This window comes from Larimichthys crocea, chromosome XII (genome assembly GCF_000972845.2).
Source record: "Larimichthys crocea isolate SSNF chromosome XII, L_crocea_2.0, whole genome shotgun sequence".
Taxonomy (NCBI): Eukaryota; Metazoa; Chordata; class Actinopteri; family Sciaenidae; genus Larimichthys; species Larimichthys crocea.
In genome coordinates, this window is record NC_040022.1 from 29,188,578 (window position 1) to 29,214,094 (window position 25,517).

The window sequence follows — 25,517 nt, forward strand, 5'->3', positions numbered from 1 at the left end:
CTTTCAGTCAGCTACCAGCACTCCGACTCATTAACAGGGCCGCATCCATGTGAGAACACCTGCAGCTCCACCGATGGCACTGTCACCATAGCTACAGGGTAGCAGGGTACAGGGGGGGGGTAGGTGGAGGCGCTCATGTGTGTGTGTGTGTGTGTGTGTCTGCTGCCAAGCAGGCAAATGGTTACCATAGCGAGCTGTTGCATATTTTTCTGCGAGTTTGAGCAAAGCAGACTCTTTGTGTCGGTCTCACCTCTTTCACGTCCCTCTGTAGTTTCTGGTTGGCCTCCTCCGACCGGGCCAGCTCCCTCCTGGCGGACGTCAGCTGCTCCTCGATCTCCCCGACCTGACAGGAGGCGACAGTCCACAGCACCATCATTTTGGTCCCGTTAACAACTCCCCGACCTCGTCATGCTTTTTGTTTTTGTTCTCTCTGAATCTGAAAGTACCTGTCTGCACATGAGAGCCAGTCTCTCTTTCAGCTGTCCCAGCTCCGACCTCTGTCGCTCGATCTCGCCCTCTCGCTGCCGGTCGATGTCGGCGTCGTCCAGGATGGACGAAGGTCCGTTGGGGAGCCGCTGAATGAAGAGAGCGGAAAGTACGATGGTCTTAAAAAGTCAGAGAGAGAGTGCCAGCACAAGACATTTTCAAGATTCTTTAGCTATAAATGTTGTGATCAAGTCATGCCTCAGTCAGGGGACTTTCAGATTCATTCATTTAAATCATAATTATATGATTTTAAATCTAAAACACCTTCTAATCTAACTCTTTATATTTGCACATGTCGTGCCTATTCTGAGCTGACATGGTGCAAATATGTTTGTTTATTTCTGTGTTATTCTTTCACATAACTAATTATTATTTCAGGGGACGCACGTGAGCGGATCCCCGCCATGTTCTCTGTCTTGTAAGGAGTCACTGCCTGTATGAAAATGTTTTAATTTTAAACCTCTGTTAGACCAGGACCACAGCTTCTGGAAACCAGTAACACCTAGCCAGGAAATTATGCAGAAATATGGATTTTACATGTAATTTACTGACTCAAATGGAAGCAAACTGCGTTTTTAGTTGGACTGTCAGTCGGTCGGTTCACCACTGAAATATCTCAACAACTACTGAACGGATCATCATGACTTTCACGGTGCCCACATGATGATCCTATCCCCATATGAACTTATCGTGGACGTATCTCAACTAGATACAGAAACCTGGCACAAAATGTTCATGGTTCCCTGAGGATGAACCTCTAACTTTTCATGTCTAATATTTATGTATTTTGTAATCTCGTCTGTGATCTATGTCGCCACTATCACATTAAACTTTTTATTCACCTACAAGCCTCAGCTGTATACGTCAGTTCTGTTTATGGAACCAAATATCACAAATGTGCCTCTTTGCCGACCGTCAGCATGTTGTTTCCATCAGCTTGCAGCCTTGCAGATCTGATTTCACGGCTGTGGAGACCACCCTGACACTGACACTGTCTCATGATGGGAGCTTGGGAAGTTTAGAAGTTAGAGGAGATCTTAAAGATCTTAAATCATCATGATTCATGAGATTTTATATGGTGATCCATCACATGTAGTAGATCTTGTGGAAGAAATGGATCCTGTTACCTCTTTGCCGTTGTCAAGTCCCTGCTGCCGTCGCTTGATCTGTTCCCTTAAAGACACGACCTGAAACGACACAGAGGAGAACGGTCACGGGCGACTCCATCAGCGATTCACCGAGACCTGCGAGGAAAAACAGAAACGTGGACTCACCTCTTGAGAGGAGGTCTGCAGCTCTTCCTCCAGGGAGGCCACTCGTTCCAGAGCCACCCGTAGTCTTTCCCTCACCTTCTCGTCCAGAGCTTTGTGGTGCTCGAACAAAGACTTGAGGGCTTTTAGGACCTCGACCTCGCTCGAGACCCCAGCTGGGGACTGCGCCTGCCTCTTCACCACGGTCATCCTCAGGCTGCGCTCGTGACGGGACACCAGGCACTCCAGATGTTCGAGCAGCAGCTGGAAAACACATGTGGGTCACATGCGATGAAACCTCCAGCACGGTGTACTTCTTATATGTTGACTACTGTTTAAAACATGCCAAGAAACACGAGAGCAGAACGTGATGCAGATTCTGACCCGTGTGTTGTTCCTCTCGGCCTTCAGCTCTGCTATCTCCTCCTCTCTCTCCAGCAGCTGTTCCCGACAGAGGTTCAGCTCTTTGGTCAGCACTGCAAACTCCTGCAGGGTCACAAGAGGGTGCTGTTATTGACTCTGCTGCTGCTGCATGAGGTCATGATCACACACACACACACACACACACACACACAAGTGCTGTACTTTCCCTAAAAGCTGCTCTGTGTGCTTCAACATGAATCGGTGACTCGTTTTCCCAGAATGCCTTCAGGGAGCGGGCGCACACTTGAGGTGCGGTCGAGTCTTCCTCACTGAGTGACGTGACCTGGACCTGACCTGAATCCTCTGAATGTGAAGGAAAGGAGCTTCAGTGCTTCCTTTCTTATCTCCTTTACGAAAAGGAAAGGAGATGATGTTGTTGTCCCACACTGATATAATAATAATAACAATAGATACTGTGACGGACATCCAGCGTCCTGCAGATCATCGTTACTGTTTATTATTAATCATCCAACCTTTGCCATAACTCGCTAATGTGTTTATATATGTATTTAAGTGGACAGGAGGGTGGACAATGTTGCTTTATTATTTGAATTCTGACGTTGATAACAAAGTCATATTCTAAACCATATTCTAAATCTTAAATGCACGTTTTGTAGTCCATCTTTTTAACTTTGTAGTCCAATAACATCCACCGTCACATGACATAACCTGGTCTAAGTGCAGACTCCTCATGAATTCTCCTTCACATCTTTCTTTGCCCTCATGACGTTTTCCATCGAGGTCAAGGAAAAGTGTTTAGGAAAGGACTTGAGTTGATTTCTTTGACTGAGCTGGCTGGATTGGACATAAACGAGCAGTGCAGTGAAGGTTTCTGTCTTTTGTTGGACATAAAATTTTAAAACATTTTAACTGTGACTGGAAACCTCTCACCTCTTCTAACCTCGGCCAAAGAATAAGAAACGAACCAAAAGTCTGCAGACTGTAATCTTTACTGCCAATATTTTCCGTTAGCCCACACAGCGAAATTAACTAGAGTTGCACAAATCTTGACTTCATTAGCACGCGTTCGACCCTCGCAGACTTTCACAGACAGGCAGCTACTTATTTTTTTTTTGAAAGAGGACACGACGAGCCAAACAAGCACACACGGTCTAATCTGTGCCATCTCGACCACGGCGTTCACGGTTAATGACCGCCGGGAGTCTTAAACTAGGCCTCGATATAAAATCTAACAACCAGGTTTATTGCACGTGTTGCACCTGAAATTGGTTTAATTGCACAATAACCACGACTGTGCTGTGCGTTTGCCCGTCGTTAAAAACAAAAAACGCCTGGAGGTTAAACGAGCATGAGAGTGACTGGAATTAGGCCAGGCGCGGTGTAACGTCATATATTTCCAGTTGAATCGTTGTGATTTGGTGTAATTGAATCCAATTATGTATAATGCGAGGTTAGCTACATGATAGCTGATTAAAATCTGTTGCCTTTGGTCTAACTAAGCGGTATCCGTGGCAACAAATCAACAAAGAGAAGGATGAGTGACGTTTCCAAGTGGCCGCGATCATCCGAGACTCCACTGAGCAGGAGGTAAAACATCATCACACACACACACACACACAGGACTCTGTGGACATACTGTGCACGCACTGCTCATGTGTGACGGCGGCGTGATACACGCGTGACCACGTGCGCGCCGGATCACGCGTTGTTTTTTTTTTGAAGAACAGTTATGCAAACGAGCCATTAAAGGGCACTGATGCGTGCACGGCGCTGCTGTTATCTTTACTCTGTGTTAACAGTGATCAGTTTACCCGCACGGCAGCAGCAGCAGCAAATAGGCGGCCTTTACCTTCCTCACACACACACACACACGCATTTAAAAAAGTACAGCATGTACAGCCTATAACAAGCTTCTGAGCCGATGTGCTCGCCGGGCTGAAATAGGGGAAGGACGGAGAAAGGAGTGGAAGGAAAAGAAAGCTTATTTGAAAAAAAGATGGAGGAGGAAGGAGCTGCTGCGTGCAGATGGCACGTCCCAGGCCCGAAGGAGATCATAATTCTGGGATTAATTCGCGTGAAAGACGGAGTGAGACGGACCAAACCGACAGCAGACACTTTCTCGATGCTAGTCGCCATCGTTCACCTCTTCCACTTTTCATTTTCCACTCCCTCCCTCCCATCTCTCTCTCTTCTCCCCCTCCTCCCCGTCATCCATTTCAATCTCCCCCTGTCATGATACACGACTATCTAAAACAGACTCTTGAAGCCACCTTATTAGTATGCAGCAATATGCAAATGAGCTTGATTTGTTAGTCTCTGTGTGTTTCATATCACCAGGTTTTCTCTCTTTCCCTGTGCCATGCTGTCGCTCCCTCCATCCCTCTCTTCTATTTTTCTCTCTTGGCAACGTCTCCACACACACACACACACACAGACGAACTCGGTGAACTCATCTACTGTAGAACGTATCACAGCGGCCCATGTGTTCCCCTATCTGTGTGTGTGTGTGTGTGTGTGTGTGTGTGTTTCTGCAGATGCGTGCACCATATTGATCTCCTCTCGGTGAGGTAATACGGCCCTTTAATGTCCAGTCACTCTCTGTTAGAATGTGCAGCGCCGCTACATCTGTTATTCCATTTTGATTCCTCAGCCGTGGCGATGGAGAGAAAATATGTACTAACAATGAGGGAGGCATCATCGCTGCCCGAGGCGCCCAACAATGACTCCTGCCTGAAAATAGAGATGGAGCCCTTGTATGTTGAGTGGAATTACAAAATGATTAGCTCTCAAAGCGCCAGGATGTGGGATAATATAATAATTGGCCTCTGTGCTGCAGGGCCAAATGCGATGTTTTCGCCGTCATCTCCAGGTTTTAGGTAGCATCGGCTCTCATGTGTAACGTCTAAATCACAAAGACAAGCATGCAGTTTGGTGAAATATGTACATGAAGTATATTCAGCATCCTCAAAGAGTCTTTCAAACATCTGGATGAAGAAATGTTCCAGCAGCTGCACGATAAAAAACGATGGCTGCCTCAGTTTGTACAACATGAGCCAAATTTTAAAGTCTATTATCATTTATATTAATACATTGATGTTACTTATATGTCCATACAGAAATAATGCAACATCTTGCTTGTGTTTTAGGGCATATGTCACTACCAGCTACCTGGATAGAAAACACAGGCGCACAGCAGCAACTATTTCACTGATTCTGGTGAAACTGGATCATATTTTATGGAGGAAATGTTTTCTGGTTTTCCCTCTGATGTCCTCCGGCTGCTCCGCCTCAACTCTCTGTGATTTACAGAGTTTATGATGGACAGTGAAGTAAACTGTAGCTGCTGTTAGATCAGTTTGTTAGCCGAGCTGCCCAGAATCAATCAGCTGGGCAAGCAGGTAATGTAACCGGGCTCAGCAGCCTCTATGGACATAATGGCAGAGGAGAAGAGAGCGAAGAGGACGCTGACGAAAACATTTTATGGAGGAAGTGTTTTCTGGTTTTCCCTCTGATGTCCTCCGGCTGCTCCGCCTCAACTCTCTGTGATTTACAGAGTTTATGATGGACAGTGAAGTAAACTGCTGACAGCTGTAGCTGCTGTTAGCTCAGTCCGTCAGCTTGGCGGTGAGCTGACGGGGGTTGGCGGTGAGCTCAGAGCGACGGGTACCCGTCGCTCTGAGCTCACCGCCAAGCTGACGGACTGAGTGTTTGTACCAACAGGCGTTATGGACTACCAGGAAGAAGAAGAGGAGGTAACCAGGCTCAGCAGCTTCTATGGACATAATGGCAGAGGAGAAGAGAGTGAAGAGGACGCTGATGGAGGAAGCAGAGGAAGAAGAGAAAAAGAGAGTGAGCGAGCAAGAAGCCGTCGGACAAGAGTAAATGTGGGACTGACTTTTAGTGGTTGGTGAAATAAAAGGCTGAAAGACAGACGCCGAGCTGGACTGACTGCTGCTGGACTAGTCAGTGATATCAGCTGCTGCTGCTGGTGACCTGGTTGATGATCGGCTGTTAGTAAAGTTGTCGACTCGCTAGATTTTGATCAAATTTGAACAAATACTTTGAGTGCAGCTGAACAGATTTACCACAGTGGGGTTGCACTTCGAAACTGGGAGCGCTAAATAACAAAAAAACTAATTTCTATGCAATTACAACTCCCTCGCTTCACCCTCAAACTAGGGCTGCTGCAAAACAGGCGGAAAATGCGAAAGGCCTGTTAGTTTGTCCCTTCTGGGCTACTGTAGAAACGTGGCGGACCCTGATTCAAAGGCAACAAACATGTGGCACACTGTACCTTTAAGAAAACATACTTCATTAAGTAAATGAGGTCACTAAAGTTTTAAGGTACTGGTACTTCAGTATTCGTGAGACAGTTAGTCTCCTTTGCAGAATAAAGTTCAGTATGTAACGAGCTCATAACGAGCTACCATCATTATACCCTACTCTATAACACAGACGGCATGATTTGAGCTGCAGGATGTAGCATTACCTACAGAGTTGTAATGAGAGAAGAGAAAGCTGGTGATGACGTTAGAGACGCGAGGTTTTCATCTGTGTCCCTGTACTTTAAACTCCCCGGCAGCACAATAAAGAAGTCAGACTCAGCAGCACCTGGACGAGCTACAACATTAAAATCCTGCTTACAGGTTAACACATCAATAATTCAGCGCCGTGAAAGCAACCATTTTCACTGTGAGCGCGGCTGATACAGTGCACGAGTGCGTGCTACTGATAATACATGTTTACTTGCACTGAGGTCAGACTCTGAACGCAGCGTTTCGAGTATTTTCTCCATGTTACATGCAGTAAGTAAACAAACAGGAGGATGAATTATAATCGTGTATTTTCATACAGTATGTCGTCATTTTGATGTGAATTTGCAATAACTTTGTTCTCTTATTATCTTGAACCAGGCTGTCAGCAAACACAGCTTCCACTGCCACTATGAAGACAAACTCAGGCTTATATATTTTCATATTTTCTCAGTTTGCACCTAAAACGTTTCAGATTTCGAGCCGAGCAGACTTGAGATAACATGTTTGACTTCTAATTTACCTGAAATTAGAGACAAAGTCCACCTCGGCTACACACCACTGCTGTAGTTTCTCCTTCGTGCTTGAACCGAGAGGGAGACGTGAGGGGTTTTCAGTCGGTTCCAATCTGAAACTTCATCACTAAGACGCCACTAACATCTACACACCGGACCTTTAAATCAGTCCAAATATCAAAGCATTCACATAATAATCATCTCCTGTCTCCCTCAGTGAGCGTGTCTCTGAACGCTTCTGCAGGATGTGCACATCTGTCCAGATGATTGTAAATAACAAACATATATGAGAGATAATGACGTAAATATTGCACAACATGCAAACGCTGTTCCTCTAGTCAGACATGCAGAGATGCACACGCACTTCTCTATCTTAGAACAGGTGATTATCTCCATGATTGGACGTCTTATTTTGGTAAAATGTTACAGCACCTTCCCTCGTTCACACCTTCAGTCTGACCTTGACGAGGCAAAACATAAAAATGACCCATTTCTGTTGAAGTGATCGAGCAGACGGGACAGAGATGCTGGATTAGAAGCAGAGACTTGTGTTTCCTCCACAGCTCGTTTCGTGTGCAGCCAGTGAGGTTCTCTCAGGTGAGTGTCGTACCTGTGGCAGGGCGATGGACAGCTGCCTCTGCAGGGACTCCTTCTCGTGGCCGAGCTCTCTCAGGCGTAGATGCGCCGTCCCCAGACTGTCCTGCGTCTCCCTCAGGCTCTCCAGCAGCCTCTCCCTCTCCGTCAGCATGTTCACCATCAGCGACTCCAGGTTGCCCGTGCTGCCGCCCTCATCGCTGCTGCCACCTCCTCCTCCGCCGCCACTACCACCACCACCACCACTACCGCCGCGGGGGTCCCGGCTGCCGTATCCCCCGATGCCTCCCATCCCTCCTCCGCCCATCCCTCCTCCGCCCCCAGCCGGGGAAGACGAGCCGCCTCCTCCTCCGCCGCGCCCGTCCTCGGAGATGGTGGGCATCACCTCGCACATCATCTTGAGGCCTGGGGTTGTGCGAGAGGCGTTATCTGAGAAGCTGTCACTGGTGTCTGGTGAACGGCTGACTCGTCATGAAACAGTTACTCCGTCCGTTGGATGGAGGGTGGAGGGTCTTCTTTTTTTTTTACCCTCCACTCACAAGCTGATTGGGTGAGGCTGGCAGGCAGAGAAACAAGTGCCGGGTGAGTTTGTGAGAGAAAAGTTGGGGATATGAGACAAGTGGGAGGAGGTGGAGGAGGGTGGGTGCAGGGAAGTGCAGGGGGTAAGAGGGAGAAGTGCAGGTTTTGGGGCGGGCGACCTCTGACCCCCTCCGACCTGGCCTTCAGCAGTGAGACGAGAGAAGAACCTGGAAGAAGAAGAAGAAGAAGAAGAGGATGCGATCACAATGATGGATCACACACACACACACACACACACACACACACACACACACACACACACACACACACACACACACACACATCTCCTGACATGTCATCGCGATACTTTAAAAAAAAAGAAGAAGCAGCATCCATCACTTCATGTCTCGGCTCTTCTTCTTATTTTTTCCCATATTGGTGAACATAAATGCGCATGATGTTCGGAAATGAGTCGTGAACGTTCCGCCTGCACGCACACAGCAAGAAAACACGGAACAATTGTCAGGGCCTTGAAGGGAGAGGAGGAGAGGAGGAGGAGAGGAGGAGAGGAGGAGAAAGATGCGGCGCTGCTTCAGACATTCATGATGTGATGTGAAAAAAAAAAAAGGGTGTCATCATGAATTGTAATCACGGGCTGTATCCAGGAGGAAATCGGCTTCTGCTCCTGTAAAAATATTCTGGCTGATTCAGGAGCTTCAGGGTGTGAGGACAGGAAATGAGCGTCTGTCTGGACAAAATAAATGGGCCTGAATGTGGATTTTTATTTATTTATTTATTTATTATTTATTATTATTTAAGGGGCTTGCTCACGCCGCTATCACATCATGGTGGGAGGTGCCAATCATCTCTAAATGATGTAGGCCTAATTAAGCGAGATGTTGCGCAATTTGGATTAATTCCTGCTGATGTGATGATGCTAAATGTCGTGGAATAAAAGGTGCGCCTCTTTGGCTTTATTCCGACTGCAAGGCGTCTATTTCCTATCAACACCCCACTGCCTCCCCTCCTCCTCCTCCCCTCCTCACACCACCACCACCACCACCACCCCCCCATCATCCCTCCCACCCATAAAAACAGCTGGATGGTCAAAGGATCCGTGCACCGTAGCGCCGTCACCATCCTCCACAAACAGGAGCAGGTCGGCGGGTCTTACCCGGTCCATGGTCGGCAGAGAAAGGACACAGACGCGCATCGCCGGCTCGGTTCACCCATCAGAGAAGACGCGTCTGAGAGACGGAGGCTGCAGCTCCATCCCCCCGTTACAGCCCGGTTTACCAGCCTGCCCCATCCCCGCCCTCCCTCTGCTGTGGGAGCTCCAGGTCAGCCGCTGCGTCAGACTGCACGCAGGAGAACACGGGAGACATCCGGGGGGAGACTTTCAGAATAAAAGGCATTAAAAAAAAGAGACACAAAGCAGGGGCGGAAAAGTTAAGACAAGTCCAAGGGCCCACCACTGACAGGGGCCCCAAAAATAGGTAAACACCAATATAAATTATTAATCATCATCAGTGAGCTACATGGTCCCCTCGTTTATCCACTGGGGAACGTTCTCCCTCAATAAACAATGAAATCCAGCGAAGTAAGTTTTACAATTATACCCATGTTTTAACGTGCCATAAAAACCTCCTAACCAAACACTTTTACACCTTTTACACGCATTTTGTACAGTACAGTCGTCCTCGCTATACGCGGTTCACTTTTCGTGGACTCGCTGTTTCGCGGATTTTTTTGTTAATTTTGCAGCTTATTTTTACAGCGTACTGTACGTATGAACGCGCATTGTGTTCTGGCTCGGATTGGCTAAGGGAGAACCGCACGTGTGTTCTGCATCCGGAGTTAATTTAGGGAACTGTACAATATGCGTGTAAAAAGGTGTATAAAAGTGTGTGGTTAGGGGTTTTACGGCCTTAAAACATGTGTAATAATTGTAAAACTTACTTCGCGGATTTCGTTTATTGCGGGTTACTTTTAGAACGTATCCCCCGCGATAAACAAGGGACCACTGTACTCCCTTAGTTAATCAGGACGCAGAACACATGTGTGGTTCTCCCTTAGCCAATTTAGGACGCAGAACACAATGCGCGTTCATACTGTACAGTACGCTGTAAAAAAAAAAGCATGCAAAATTACACTAAAAAAATCTGCGAAACAGCGAGTCCGCGAAAAGTGAACCGCGTTATAGCGAGGGACGACTGTATGTATTTCAAATATAATAATGAAATTAATTATCTCTTTATTTTTATGTGTTTTGGGCAGTAAAAGTTAAATAAAAATGGCCTTTAGCACATTTTTATGGCGGCTTTTAATCATGCATCAAATATTGAACTGCACTGCAGACTGTAACAGACTTGCATGCATGTACAAATCACCAGCAGTAAATATTATCCTAGTACTAGACCCAAAACAGTTGCAAGCCTGTAATTAGAGTTATGTAAAGCTTTTGATGGGATAGTTAGGTCCTAGAGAGAGGATTAGCTTCTCTCTTAAGTTGTGACTGTATTTACTAATCCAAACCTCAGTTTGTACAACAACCTAATTTTAAAGTCTATTATCAGTTATATTCATACATTGATGTTACTTTCCAATATTTTATACGTCTATACAAAAATAACGCAACATTTTGCTTTTGTGTTTTTACGAAATAATCAAAGACCAGCTACCTGGATAGAAAGCACAGGCGCACACCAACAACTATTTCACTGACTCTGGTGAAACTGATGATGCACTGATGATTTACAGAGTTTCCTGATGGACAGTGAAGTAAACTGCTGCCCAGCTGTAGCTGCTGTTAGCTCAGTTTGTAAGCCTGGCACACTGTGAGCTCAGGGCACTGGGGGAGTGTTAGTGTTTGTACCATGGGCGCTTTAGACCACCGGGACGTAGAGAAGGGAGGTTTACAGGCCCAGGGTGTGCAAGAATGCTGATAGTGTTGTGCCAAAACTGGGCAAGCGAGCCATTGGACAAGAGTAAATGTGGGACTAACTTTTAGTGGTTGGTGAGAGCTTGGTGAAATAAAAGGCTGAAAGACAGACGCCGAGCTGGGCTGACTGCTGTTGGACTAGTCAGTGATATTAGCGGCTGCTGTGTCTGCTGTTGGTGACCTGGTTGATGTTCGCTCACAATAAACTCACAAATACACGCGTACAACTGTCACAGGATAAACCTGAGAGGTTACAAAATGATAGTAGTTAAGACAGCATATGGTATTTATGTTTTTAATTAATTCCAGCTCACTTTTCTCTAATCTAAGTTTTAGGTGTCCAAAATCTAATCAAATTAAACACTCTGCGAAGGAAACATCATTATTTGGTTCAACCACTTGCAACAACATATCCATGAAGGATCACAGCCAAAAAATGTTGGGATGTTCTCCTTGTGGACATAAATCTTTTGTTGAAAACTTGCACTATAGTATGTTTCTGCTCAGAAAATAAGTCCTGGCATACAGTGCTGCTCACAAGTTAACATCCCCTTACAGAATTCATGGTTTCTTGCCCATTTGTAAGAGAAAATGAATGATGACACAAAACCTTTTTTTTTGCTTTGCTTTTCCCATGATTCTGCATCCAAGACATCAGAACAGCACCACATGAGGGATAGAAGAGTTTTTAGGAGTCCAGCAACTCACTGACCTTTATACACACCCACTAATTACAAGCAAACAGATCACAGGTGAAGGTAGTTACCTTTAATAGCCATTCAATCCCAATTGTTTCAAGTTAGTCACAGGTTATCAGGCTGAATTACAAAGGTGATCAGGGTGATTTGGATAGTTTCTGTTGTCATTGTGCTTTTAAAAAGAGTAAACACAGATATTTCACAATACATGGCTTTGGCCAACCACTATCCAAGAGTGAAAGAAAACATTTTGTGTTATCATTCATTTTCTCTGAGAAATGGCCAAGAAACAAAACATATGTAAACTTATGGGCAGCATTGTACATTTGTAGTAGTTGAATAGTTGAAACTTTATTCTGAAGGTAAGCAATACTGCTTCCGGCGTTCTTCCGGCTGTTCCGCGTAACTTGACGTCCTCCCGCCCCTCGCCTCTCCTCTGCTGGGTCCTAAAGACCCCCGCGTTCACCGCCTGTCACACCTGAACTCCTCACGTCCTCTCTGTCACTGTCACTGCGCTGCGTTCACGTGTTTCTACGTTTAAACACAAAACTAACGAACCCCATCAGGACGGTCAGACACAAGAATGAACCCCTCAGTTTATTCTTCCTGTGTGGTACCTGAAACTTACCGGAATAATTCAAAAATTGCTCCCTCTGGAGGCTCAAGCAGGGACATGCAGTGCACTACCACCATAAGGTCTGTCTCCATTCTAGACCTGCATCATGGATTTAATATTTAACTGTAAAAAACTGAAGGTTGAAAAGGTTTAACACTCAAAAATAAACAACTTAAAACTTGTGTTAAAAGTTAATATCAGTGTGACTCATCTGGAGGGCTGAGAGGTTTATTATAGGGATTATTAAACTAATTAAATCAAATGTCTTCCTCATGATTAAATGACCCGCTACTCATGCCAGAAGACTGACAGACAGGTCGGTAAAATAAAAAAAAATTAAATGTACCAGTCACCATCACCAGTCATGAAAGGCTACATCTGTCAGCCAATCAGATCTCAGGGCAGGCGGGTCTTAAAGTCCCAAGGTGGTGACGGAGGGAAGGGAGGAAGGTGGGGAGGAGGAGGAGGAGGAGGTGAGTTGTAGGTGACGTAATGTCCTCTTCAGAGAGGCTGATGTAGAGACAGCAGATAAAATTCAAAGTGCATTAAATAAAATGTGCAAAAAGGTATTTTAGAGAGAGAGAGAGAGAGAGAGAGGAAGAGGGGGTTTAATACTTACAAACTGTTTGGTGAATATTTATATTTAAAGCAACATTTTGTAACTTTGAAACCTTAAAATAACATTTTAAATCATGTTGATGTCACACTGACTTGTAACACGCGAGAAGTACGTAACGCTTTACGGCACTAAGTCACACAGCAGCAACTATTTCACTGATTCTGGTGAAACTGGATCATATTTTATGGAGGAAATGTTTTCTGGTTTTCCCTCTGATGTCCTCCGGCTGCTCCGCCTCAACTCTCTGTGATTTACAGAGTTTTGCTGATGGACAGTGAAGTAAACTGCTGACAGCTGTAGCTGCTGTTAGCTCAGTTTGTTAGCCGGGCTGTGAACTCAGAGCAGTGTTTGTACCACAGGCGCTTTGGATCACCGGGAAGAAGAAGAAGGAAGAGGTTTTCAAAGCCAAGGGCGCGTGAGAATGCGGTGTCGTGCCAGAACCGGAGCTGGGTAAATGGGCAATGTAACTGCCGGGCTCAGCTGCCTCTATGGACGTAATGACAGAGGAGAAGAGACTGAAGAGGATGCACAAATGCGTCTAATTTTTCATTTTTGCGTCTGTTCTAGTCAATGTTTCAAACCCCGCCGGTCCCAGAAGTGGGCCTCCGCTCAGCTGATGATACACGGCTGTTTTATTTTTGACCGACGCCGTGAACAGAACAGAGCATCTGGTCGATTTTTCAAAATAAAACACATATATAAGAGATATTTACATATTTAGACGCACATAAACCAAGTTAACAAAGTCTGAAACGCTCCTGGTTTGAAGTCGCGTGGAGTTCAGTTCTTATTTCCAGTCCAAATAATTGGACTATTATTGGGCGCTTACAATGTTTCATAATCTCATAAATGTCTTTGTTTTGTTCATCGATGATGAAGATGTTTATTTATTGCACAGTTTTTACTAATCAGACTGATCGGAGCAGCCTGACAGATGAGTCAGTGAACACGAAGCTGCTCTGTTTTCCTGAATAACTGACTATTATCTCAATATTAATCATTACCTGCAAATACCTGTCTTTACCCGTCTGTGAAGACACAAACACAGAGAGCAGAGAGGAGCAGACAGACATCAACATGTTGTGATTTGGCGGCAGCAGCTGAATATGAGGTCCATTACAGAGGAGGAGGAGGAGGAGGAGGAGGAGGAGGCAGCATTTACTGAATTACAGGAGTTGTTTTTTTCTTCTTTGAGGTCACAGCGGCCACAGACAGTGAGTGAGGAAAAACTCTCTAACTTACTAAAAGTATGACTATCTCTATCGTGGCCTAATACTGCAGTAAAAGTACAAATCCAGCCTCACATACTACAGGAGTCAAAGTATTTCTCAGTGTCAGAGCAAAGATGCCTTCATGACACTCCTGAGCACAGTATACACACAGGATCACATCGGGATGTCTTAACAGACCTGCTGACAGTGTGTCGACAGCTTCAGTGCCACCTCTGGTCACAAACAGCTGGATGAAATGTCAGATGCTGGATAACACAACACAACATAGACCCGTCCCACAGGGAGAGCCTGACTCAGACTTTATTTATTTCATCTTATCGAACCTGTCTTAACGTCTTATTTGAGTGTTGATTCACCTCCGCTCGGACGTCTACGTCCTGAGCCGGTGTCGGTGTCCGTCAGAGGCTGCAGTGCTCGGCTTTTTAAAGGCTAGAGCGAAGACATGATGTGAAACGAGACGACCAAATGTCATCCTTTTGGTACCAAACATGTCTTGTGAGCTTGTTTTGGGAAGGAGCCTAAATAACGCTCCGACGTTGGCAGGAAAAACTGGCATGGCCCTTCGACCTTTGTCCTTGTGATGATGATGGGTTCAATCCTCTAATCCCATGCAGTGTAAATATGTTATTTGAATATTTCTGCAGATTTGGCAGACTCTTGTGGATCCAATGAGCCCGACTGTATTCATGTGCGATGATGTTAGTCCCCTTTGGAGCCACGTTATTGTAGTGAGACCATATTTTTGAAGAAAACTGTGACCTCCAGGAAAATCACAGATTCATGAAACCGTACAACATCAAACCAGAGAGCGAGGGCGTTCAGAGGACGGGCGGCTTTCCAACGTAGATTTGACAATAAGGCTGTTTCTGATCTCAAACCATCTTCGAATGTCACAAGTTTTTGATACCAAGTCACAACATGATTTTTTGCTATGGCGTTCCTCATTGACTTCGTGTCTTAATGTGATTTTTGGGAGGGATGTTCAATCATTTCTATCAATTTTCAAGTGCTTGAAAAAGTTTACATTTGACAGCAAAATCTGTGACAAACGGTATCAACCCCCGAAACTTCTCTTACAGCTTACACACAGCATGAGAATGACCACCTCCAATCATCATGTTCTCTAAAGATTTATGACTAGAAAAACTTGAGCTGCGTCTCAAATGAATCTTCAGGCTTCCAGCGTTACAAACTGATAACGTAACCCTGCATACTGTTTCGTCTTGTTTTACTTGGACTAACTGAGGAACTGACACGTTTGTGCATCCAAACACTCAATGAGTCTGAACATTTCAAAATAAAAGTGCTCTGCTGGGGTCTGAACTCCAGTCGTAATAAACAGTGACTTCACGATGCAGGCAGCTTCCTGGAGACATCTTTATTTGGTTGGTATGACAGTGTGACAGCGCGGTGACTGACAGGAGGCAGCTGCGTGGACACCAGGAGAGGAGGAGCCGTGCGGAGGTCACGACAGGTCAGCGGGTTACAGGAATGCTGACAGGAATGTCCTGGGTGGCGACCACGGGAGCATCTCATCATCAGCAGGACAACAACAAGCATCAAGCGGGTCCCCGGGGAGCCGTGACAGTGGACAACAGGCCGGGGATCTGCAGGGAGGAGGAGGTGGAGGGCGGCTGTAAACGGGGTCACATCCACCTTTTATATACACTCAGCCACATCTCTCCTTATCCTTATATTCTTTTATTGTATCTAATTTCTCTAACACATATAAATACAAAACATCTCATATGAGGTGTTTATCATACTGTACTCTGTCGACTTGCTGCTGCACCACATCACATTCACGGTTCTTGTGATTTGTTGGCTACAGTGATTTAAAAATTATATTATTTGAATGAATTTCATACATTTAAACTCTTATTATACTAAACAAATATGACAGTTCTTGTCTTTTGAGTTGAAACATTAAATAATAAACGTATGAAGACCTCTGCTCTCATCCACAGTTAATGCTTTCTCGCAGCGACCTCATATTCAGGTTGCAGTTAGAGCTCAACATAAACAGATCACGGTGGCATTTCAGCAGATTTAATATATTTTATATCAGCAGAAGAGTGACAGGAGGACAATGACGTGCAGTGAGGGGCCACAGGTCAGAGTCAAACCCTGAGACGCTGTAACCGGCGCACCTATGATTGAAAAACCCACCCAACGGTCAATAAATTATATATTCTATAACTTAAAGTTGCATCTAGTGGTCTAATGTATTGCAATCTCCTCACATCACGCTTCCCATCTTAGTGCAAGGGAGAAACAACACTGTAAGGACCACATGCATGAAAACATAGTTATCAATATTATATTCCACGTTTGCCTTATTCTGAAAATTAATCTCACACACTGAACCTTTAAAATATCACGGGATGACTTCTCAGGGTCCAACACGTTCTGAATTTAACGCTACAACCAGCAAATATGTTTGTATTTTTCCATTTTGTTTCATAGTAATATTTCATGTCTGGAGCAAGGCTGCAAACGAGGACACCTCTTCGTACGTCCCATTTAACGCTGGGCGAGCTGCACGAATGTTACACTCTGATCCAGCAAGAAAACTCGACCCAGAGCTCGACTGAGTTTTCACTCACTCACACTGAGACAGCAGAGAGAGCAGACGTTTGAGTTCAGAGGTTTTAAATTAAGACTTTATTTATTTTATGGGGACGTTTGTGGTTTGACACTGAAATAAAAACACTGCATTGATAAAAAGCTTCACTGAAACTGAAGATTTCTGAACACACACATACTGATATCTGTTGATTTGATGTATGTAGACCACAGAAATGAACACAGTACAATACTTTCACTTTGTAGGACTCATCTGGACGTCTGTGTCAGTGCAAATCAAGAGTGTGTGTGCGTGTGTGTGTGTGTGTGCGTTTGTGTGTGTGTGCGTTAAGGCTGTCAGAGTGTGCTGCTTCAGGTGTGTATCGGCAGGTTCTGTGGAGGTTCTGCAGGCAGATTGTTCGGGGCTTCGGCTTCGGCCGGAGCTTTTGCTTCTGTAAGAAGAGAGATGACACTCAATAAAATTTAGAAACTCATGCCGACACCGTCACACACATCAAACTTCACATCGTTTACCTTTAGTTTCCACTTTTTGTGCCTCTGGTTGGAACTTCAGCACCTCGTTAGGACCCGCAGGAGGCTGCCCGTCTGCTGCCTGCTGCTCCTTTCTCTGGGACATCTCTAACACGGCCTGAAATTAGACAATTGTAATTAAATGATCAGCTGTACACGCTGAAAACTGCTCGTTAACTAATGCCACAGGATCCACGGTGCGACACTTACCTGCTGGTACTCCCTCCTCTGCGCCTCCAGGGCTTTGCCTCTCTCCTTCAGCAGCTCCTGCTCCTGACGCAGGTTCTCCGCCTTCCTCTTCAGCTCCTCCTCTTTGTCCCGGAGTTCGGCCTCAAATCTCTGGAGCTCTTCCTCGGAGTAGACCGGCTTGGTGTCCAGAGTCTTGAGAGACAGCAGGGGGACGGATGTAAGACAAGGGTCGTGGGTTTGGAATTAAATAACAGGATTATCCTGGATTTGATCCTTTTTTTAAAAATTGTTGGAGTGCTCCATCAGCTAAACGTAACGTTACGTCTTGCGTGAGTGAGAATATATTTGAACCACACAGCCGTCCAATCACCCACCCACTGCCACAACACTCAGCCCCCCTCCGGGCTCTTTACCTCCCACTCTTTGGGATTATTGAACTCCTTCTTCTCAGTGGACTTCAGGAACTCCTCCAGGCTCACCAGACGATCTTTATTAGTATCCACCTTTTAACACAAGAGACGTAAAACTCGTGTCATGTCTAGGTGGACACTGACTCCTGATGAAAACTAGAGCAGGAACATAAAAAGTAAAATAAAACAAGACTCACATTTTTCATGACATGCTCCCTCATCCTCAGCCTCTCTTCCTCCATCTCCATCATATCGTCTTCCTCGTTCTTCGGGTCGTAGACCTTCTCCAGCTGGAGGAGGGAAACAAACAGATGTTACGCTGCCGCAGAGATGCCGTGCATGACGCCGCTGTCAGGTTAAAAAGTTTTTTCTGTAGACGAAACAGCTGGAATTTCAATCCAGAAGACATGATGTTACCTCTTTAGTGAAGAGAGCCTCTAGCTCCTGCTCATCTAAAACGTCGTCTTCGTTTGTGTCTACACAGAGAAGAAATGAAAACTTGTCATCATCGAGTTCGATGTGAATGAAGGACGTCACGTTAGAAAGAAGAGGCGTCGCTCACCGTGCAGTTTAAAAAATGTTTTGGGGTTGAACTCCTGAGGATCCAGTCCGTCCGTCTCCTCCCAAACTTCTCGTAGCTGAGCAACGCTACCCTGAAAACAAAAAAAAGAAAAAAGAAGTAACTCATTTGCTTTCATTCGTTTCCACAGAAAACTTGACATGGATGCATTTCACCTACCGGAGCGTTGACTTTGGGATGCTGGCGGTGTTTCTCCTTCAGCTCCTGCATTCTCTTCTCCTCCCTCTCTCTCTTCTCCTGGTCCAGACCCTTCAGGTACTCCCGTCTCTCGTGCTCCTTCAGCATCTCATAGCGTTTGAACTCCTCGTGTCTCTCGGCGTCATAGTTCTCCAAGTCTTTCGTGGCCTGGATTAAAAAGAGAGAGGCTGTCATCCTGAAATTCCTGAAATATGTTTCACTATCTGGGTTATGCCTAGTCAGGCACGGTATTGGTTGAAGATGCAGTCACATCTCCTTTACTGAAAACTCGCTCTCCCCCCTCTCAAAAAAATAAAAATCTGATTTGATTTGGGCCAACAAAGATGCATCTTTTTCATTCATGACTCATTCTTACCGTCGAGATAAGGAGCTCGAGATCTTTGGCCTCAAAGGTGTTTTGATTGTGGGGATCCAGATGTTCGAACTGCTTCAGCAGGGAGGCGTGGTCCATCTGCAAAGCTTCACAGCAGATACACACAGCACACACACATGACTTCCATGATGTCCTGCACATGCTGGAGGCTGAAGTCACTCTGTGTTAACTCACTCTGTATGTTGGTGCTGTCCAGTTTGGCCTTGAGAAGCATCCTGAGGCGAGACACCTCCTGACGCTTCAGCTCATCCAGCCGAGTCCTGACGTGGTGCCCGACCAGGTCCAGCTCTTTGCTGAGGCGTCCATTCTGACGGAGGACACAACACGTCACAGGTGAGACAGGCGGATTAAACGTCAGATCCTCTGAAGGGAAACGAATGAAGACTGACCTTGATGTCTTCTGTGTTTGCTGTTTGCAGCTTCTCTCTGAAGTGAGGGTCTGTCTCCAAAACCTCGATCACCTCTCTGAGATACCTGTCGTAGTACAGGCCGGTGTCCTGCAAGAGAGAGTGGTAAAGTTATTCACAACAATCAGACACAAACAAACACACAAACGACTGAAGACAGCTGAGAGCGTTACCCCGTTCTCCTCCTGCACTTCCTCTTTAACCTCCTGGTTGCCTACATTGCGATCGATAGGCACTGACCAGACCCCGGCAGCGACGGACAGAAGCAGCAGCCAGCCAGGTTTCAAGTTCATCCTCCTTCAAAATAAAACACAATGAATATCACAACAACTGTGGGTGCAGAAGTTTGACTGAAAATCTTCAACCTTGGATACAGATGAAGATGTAGAGTAACCTGGTTTATTTGTATCCAGTATAACGTTGTCAAAAGTATCGATACTTTTCCAATACCACATGTTTAAAATGACATGATACTAGAGTTGCACGGTACCCCACGGTGCCAAATTGTAACAGTTCCTACTATACTAGAAATTCTACACGACGGTACTACCGTGGATTACTATACTACCGGTGCCAGTTTCCGCCTCTGCTCTCCTCCCGGCTTCTCACTGCACGCTGCTCCCTTGTAAACAAACCAACGTGGCAACTGCTGCAACCGAACTACACAGTCGTCGTCAGTGGCAACTACTAATTTAGCTCAAAAAAACAAACTCGTTGTTTCAATACTTCACCAGTATTCTGTTTATCATGCACCAAACAACATTATTAAGTATTTATAACTTGTACAAATATATTGAAATTCATAAAAATAATAATAATTTAAAAAAGGCAGCAGTATCGCGATAATACCCGGAACCGTGATACTTTGTCTGGTGTAGTATCGTGGTTATTTTCATTTTGGTATCGTGACAGCTCTCTACAATCATCGTCACGTTGTGTGTTGAACGTGAAGCTTCCCCACCCGGAGATCTTAACTGGACTTCAATCTTCGTTCAGTGACCACGACGAAGACAGTTTAGGCAGAACACAGAAAATAAATGATCACACGCTGTTTCCAAAAGAAAAACACACACCTATAAATACTGCAACCCATTAAAGCAAATCAACATCATCATTTAGTGCAATCTTAATGCATATTATTATACGAGTGATTTCTGACAGTGCAGTGTTAGACCAGGTTTGGTTAATGTGACAGAAGACCAGGACAACAAGGGACACTCGACCTCACCTGACCTTTCACTGTTTACCATGTTAAGTACACCTGGCACACCTGGGCAAACAACCTGATCATAACCTGGATCATAAGGTGTGTTCATTATACGCCCAATTTATCAGGAGACTTCAGATATTTGAACATTTTATTTTACATTTTACAACATTAATATCTGTTTTTTAAGCCAGATAACTTCTTCTAAGAGCTGAAGTAACAGGATACATTTAATTTAAGAGGCCACATGTGTCACTAAATTTAAAAAAATATTAAAAAATAAAACATTTTAAACTGAATATTTCAGATTTTACCGCATGACGCGTGTTTGAAGCCAGTTAGCTAGCTTGGTGTTTAGGTGTTTCGATTAAATGAGCGACCGTGTTAACTGGAGACCTTCATCCTTCAGTTGCAGTAGTTACGACAGCTGTGGAAAACAGGAAGAGATTCCTCAGAGATTAATCAGTTACGTTATTTTAAAAAATAAATATATATTGTAACCTGAATAAACAAAGCGCATCTTTCTGTTTTTAAATAACTGGCATTAATTACGACAACCACAGAGGAATTCGGCTACCGGTCACCACTTAACACGGTCGCTCGTTAGACCAAAACACCTGCATCCGAATGACTGGGAAACAGAGATTTCTGTCGGTGTAATTAACCGTGACACTAAACAAACGCTATAAATGATTAAACGTTTATGTAGTTTATCATTCAAACGTCCATTCTTTAAATTCAGGCGTGTTTTTAACCGGTTACCGTGTCCGTGTGCTGTGGAAACGTCTAGCACGGCTCCTTCCTGCGTAGTCTCTCTGATATCTCACGATGTTTTATGAATTCTTCGTGTAAACCAGGCCGACATTAATTAAAACAGCAGGTTCAGATGAGTCACGGCGTGTCTGCAGGTATCTTTACTGTCTCACCGGTTGTGTCGAGATCTGTCGAGATGTTTCCTCCCGGGCGAAGGTAGCGCGCGTTCACGAAAAGCGCGCCACCGAGCTGCTGTGCTCGTACCACAGAGGCGCCGTGGAGCGAGCACAGTTTGATTTAGTTTATTTATGTTGTGATGTAGGAGTTCAATCCAAATTTCATGACTTTAATTTAATTTTAATAAATGTTATACTGTTATTTCTATTTATTTATCAATAAAAAATATTATATTTGTGAAAGAGACTTTTCATTTTGAACGTTATGGACAATGTGCTCATTCATTTATAGGCTAAATATAAATTATCATATTTGTTTTAAATGCAGCTCCATTATAGCAGGTAGAGCAAATACTGCTACTGAAATTGAGCTTTAATTAAAGTGTGTTTGGCTGCAGAAGCCAATGCCAAAGTGCCCGAAACTGCAGTTCCTCAAACGTCCACTTGAGGCTGGCTCCAGAAGTGAGTCAGTCTCCATAAGTCCCCATGTCCAAATGTCCAACTTCACAGCAGAAATAAACATGTTTACAGCCTGGTACAAAAAACAGTTTTGGTCTCTGTAGCTAATTTCCCCGTTCATGACAACTGTACTGAGGGTGAATTTATATACAACTCACCTGTTCAGGTTATATTAAGGCTTAAAGTTATGCAGGATTAAGAGCGTGGACACTTTAAAACTTAAAACTTTGTTGCAGCTTCGTATTTATCTATACTTCAGAAACTCACTGGAACAAACTCAAAGGTATTCCACTTGTTGTAAAAATTCAAGATTTATGGCAGCAAAACAGATTACTAGACAGTATTTTGATGATATTCTAGATCTATCTATCTATCTATCTATCTATCTATCTATCTATCTATCTATCTATCTATCTATCTATCTATCTATCTATCTATCTATCTATCTAAAGAAGGTGAGCGGTAAGTGAAAGCAGCACATGAACACAGAGTCTGTACGAACGTTTAAAACGTTTAATTGCTTTGAAAAATAGATTTGTTGTATATTAAATTCGGCACACAAACACAAAGCCATGGCAAGTTGAAATAAATTAACATTAAAAAAGAGTCGACAACAATTGCACGTGATAATAAATAAAAGGTATAAATATAATGCATCGAATCAACGCCTAAGCCTACAATAAAATTAATAATAATCAAATATGGCACATGATGAAAACACATCGTTCACAAATAAATAAAGTGAAAAATAAATTAACAGTCATTATGAAAACTTGTCAGAGCATTTTGAGGTCATAATGGATTTATATCAGTTTGACTGATGAACTTTTGAGAGCTTCTGATTGATTCACACGTTCAAGATTCAAGATTCGGTGTTTAGAAATCAATCTCTCTCATGTCGGTGGGAGTGCCGGGCCTTTCGTTCTCCACCTCCTCGTCCTTCTCCATCGGGCCCTGCTGAAGCCCACTCCTCAGCCTCTGTCGGAGGGCGTATTCGATCATGTCACTGTAGCACTGCAGCACAGCCTGGGATGCGAGACGGAGAGAAAATCAGAGATTTTTCCAACAGATGCATGACTATGAAACCCCCTAACCCTCATCAACAGGCCTCCAGGTGTACTCACCAGGTCCGTCTGGCATAGCTCCGCCAGTGCTTCACCCATGACAGCCAGCTGAGTGGGGCCCTTGTTGCCCAGACCTCGCAGTGCACAGTTCAGTGATGCTGCAGCAACAAGTGACGGCGGCGCTCCAAGAAAGCGGGAGTCACAGGCACACATGGCGGCCAGCGTGTCGCTGTGCCGCCGCAGGGTGGAGAGCAGCTCCCCCTCGGAGTCTCCTCTCTCCTCCACGCAGGCCAGAAAATGTGGGAGGAAGTCCTGCGGAGTCACCGCTGCTGTGTCCCACCGGAGGGTGGCGAGGATGACACGCTCCATTTCCTGATGGAGGGGGGAAAAAAGGTGCATGTCTGTGATTAGAGTTTTAATATCCGTGTGCATCATTTATGGGCTCTAACTTGTGATCCATCTGCCATCGTTTGATCTAATTTACAGTATGAACTCTTTGATTATCAAATATAAATATCAGGGATTTAAAAGCTATAGTTAAGTTGTCATCCAAGCTCAAAAGAGACAAACCAGAAATATGTTTTTTAGATTAGTGTGATGGAGGCTGTTGCTACAACTCTTTAGAAAAAAGTGTAAAATGAGATATTCTGTGTTTAAAATCAAGTTTTGGGTTTACACGTCAAGTGTTATTAATATTAGGGCCTCACAGCTGGATCTCTGGATGCTGTGCGAGCGACTCACCCGCAGGCTGGACGTCTGGAAGCTGTACTCAGCTGCGGCACAGAGAGTGTCAGCGGTGACGTTGTCGCACTCTGTGAGTTTGGAGGCGATGAGGATGCAGCCGGCAGCCAGGCAGTATGGTGAGACAGGTATAGACAGAGAGGCGGACAGGAACCTGTCCATCAGAGAGACGGACAGAGGGAACACTGCCTCGTCGCAGCCGCACTCACAGCACACCTGGAGAGAGACAAAAGAAAAAAAAAGATGTGAGGCTTCAGCTGTCACATCTGTCACCATGACATTACACTGGAGAGTTTCATACCTCCAGGGCCCATTTGGCCAGCTCCTCCCTGCGCTCTGGATCCCTCTGGATGAGTGTGATGTAGAGCATGGAGGGCATGTACCTCTCCTCCACGTGGAGCAGCCTCTGGATGACGCGGTGACCGGACACGGTGGGGTCCCAGGCGGCTCGCAGCTGAGACGAGCCTGTGGTGTGACCCGGGGCCTGGGCATCAGTGTGACTCTGCTCGTCCTCCACCTCCTCACACCACAGAGACAGAGACACGCTTTTGTCCATCTGCATGGCCTGCTGGGTAAAATATGTACTCGATTACGTCCAAATGGGAAAGAAACACAGCAGCTAGTGTCCCCCTGTCACCTCAGGACTCTTCTGCAGGTTACTAGAAGATGGGTAAATCCCTGCAGATCCTCCTCAGCCCTTGTTGAAATAGTTTGACCTCCTGCGGTGCTCTGCTGAATATCACCCCTCAACTCTGCTCTCTGAGTTTTATAGGGAGGGAGAGCCAAAGAGGGAGTGGCACAGAGGGACCGTAAGAAAGGGGCGTCGACATAAAATAATAAGAAGACAACAATACGGTCCGTGCAACAATTGCTTCAACAGGTGGGGGAGAGGGGAGAGAGAGAGAGGGAGGCAGGGGGGAGGAGAAAAGAGGAGCAGACAAGTGAGGGAGTGGCCCGCAGTGACAGAGCAACAGCTTGTCTCCGGCAGTGAAAGAGAGATGGGAGGAAAAGAAAAGGCTACGAGGGGTGAGAGGCAGAGAGGGGAGAGGAAAGGTCACATCCAGACTCTGACAATGGGACGGATGACAAAAGGATGACGGTGTTTGTTTACAACGCGAGAAAGAGAAAAGAAAGATGATTTTTCATGCTTCATCTTGACTTTTTCTCGTGAAATGCTGGATAGTTCATGTGAATTATTCAAACTAGACAAGTAAAGTTTGATATTGAATCGATTATTGCGACAATTCTGATAATTGATTTATCATTTCACTACTTTATTTTCCCAAATGAGTTGGTTCTAACGTTTTTTTTCGTCGTATATGATATTAAATTGACCATCTTTGGTTTTTTAGACCTTGTTTTTGTTAAATATTTATACTTGTCATTGTTTTATGACTTTTCACAAACCATAAACAACAGCAAAACTTTACAAAACTACCGCACACTACTTTGTAATGAAGACAGAGAAGAAATGTTCA

General features: G+C 44.9%; 3 protein-coding genes across 6 annotated transcripts in view; all 3 read right to left on the minus strand.

Moving 5' to 3' along the window:
- ppfia3 (PTPRF interacting protein alpha 3) overlaps window positions 1-9,587 on the minus strand; it is a 28,896-nt gene extending 19,309 nt beyond the window's left edge. For all 3 annotated transcript variants that reach the window (XM_019256149.2, XM_019256143.2, XM_019256153.2), the window contains exons 1-7: window positions 9,455-9,587; window positions 7,778-8,507; window positions 2,121-2,222; window positions 1,761-2,000; window positions 1,614-1,673; window positions 447-575; window positions 251-343 (exon numbers count right to left, since the gene is read on the minus strand). In XM_019256149.2, the coding sequence (XP_019111694.1) occupies window positions 251-343; window positions 447-575; window positions 1,614-1,673; window positions 1,761-2,000; window positions 2,121-2,222; window positions 7,778-8,158 (1,005 nt within the window). In that variant the 5' untranslated portion in view covers window positions 8,159-8,507; window positions 9,455-9,587. The remainder of the gene's footprint in view (window positions 1-250; window positions 344-446; window positions 576-1,613; window positions 1,674-1,760; window positions 2,001-2,120; window positions 2,223-7,777; window positions 8,508-9,454) is intronic.
- Window positions 9,588-17,096: 7,509 nt separating this feature from the next.
- Window positions 17,097-21,882, minus strand: nucb1 (nucleobindin 1). 2 transcript variants are annotated; one of them, XM_019255760.2, is made up of 13 exons: window positions 21,773-21,882; window positions 19,813-19,936; window positions 19,622-19,729; window positions 19,407-19,539; window positions 19,215-19,318; window positions 18,821-19,006; window positions 18,644-18,734; window positions 18,499-18,557; window positions 18,279-18,371; window positions 18,085-18,174; window positions 17,693-17,863; window positions 17,486-17,600; window positions 17,097-17,403 (listed from the first exon to the last, which is right to left on the minus strand). In XM_019255760.2, the coding sequence occupies exons 2-13, from the start codon at window positions 19,930-19,932 to the stop codon at window positions 17,324-17,326; spliced, it is 1,350 nt and encodes a 449-aa protein (XP_019111305.1). In that variant the 5' UTR covers window positions 19,933-19,936; window positions 21,773-21,882; the 3' UTR covers window positions 17,097-17,323. The 2 variants fall into 2 exon arrangements, with proteins under 2 accessions (XP_019111305.1, XP_019111311.1); XM_019255766.2 differs by having other exon boundaries at window positions 21,609-21,878.
- An 874-nt stretch (window positions 21,883-22,756) lies between these two features.
- Window positions 22,757-25,483, minus strand: ccndx (cyclin Dx). Its single transcript, XM_019256019.2, has 4 exons — window positions 24,341-25,483; window positions 24,040-24,255; window positions 23,359-23,670; window positions 22,757-23,260 (listed from the first exon to the last, which is right to left on the minus strand). The coding sequence occupies exons 1-4, from the start codon at window positions 24,599-24,601 to the stop codon at window positions 23,111-23,113; spliced, it is 939 nt and encodes a 312-aa protein (XP_019111564.2). The 5' UTR covers window positions 24,602-25,483; the 3' UTR covers window positions 22,757-23,110.
- Window positions 25,484-25,517: the final 34 nt, after the last annotated feature.

Bases quoted from the DNA above. Each gene is read 5' to 3' on its own strand.
- ccndx (XM_019256019.2), bottom strand. From the start codon at position 24,601: ATGCAGATGGACAAAAGCGTGTCTCTGTCTCTGTGGTGTGAGGAGGTG. The intron at 24,256-24,340 runs GTATGAAACTCT...GTCTCTCTCCAG, and splicing joins TGGCCAAATGGGCCCTGGAG to GTGTGCTGTGAGTGCGGCTG. The intron at 23,671-24,039 runs GTGAGTCGCTCG...CCCCTCCATCAG, and splicing joins TCCAGACGTCCAGCCTGCGG to GAAATGGAGCGTGTCATCCT.
- nucb1 (XM_019255760.2), bottom strand. From the start codon at position 19,932: ATGAACTTGAAACCTGGCTGGCTGCTGCTTCTGTCCGTCGCTGCCGGG. The intron at 19,007-19,214 runs GTAAGAATGAGT...TTTTTAATCCAG, and splicing joins TCGAGCTCCTTATCTCGACG to GCCACGAAAGACTTGGAGAA. The intron at 18,372-18,498 runs GTAACATCATGT...TCCCTCCTCCAG, and splicing joins AGGCTCTCTTCACTAAAGAG to CTGGAGAAGGTCTACGACCC.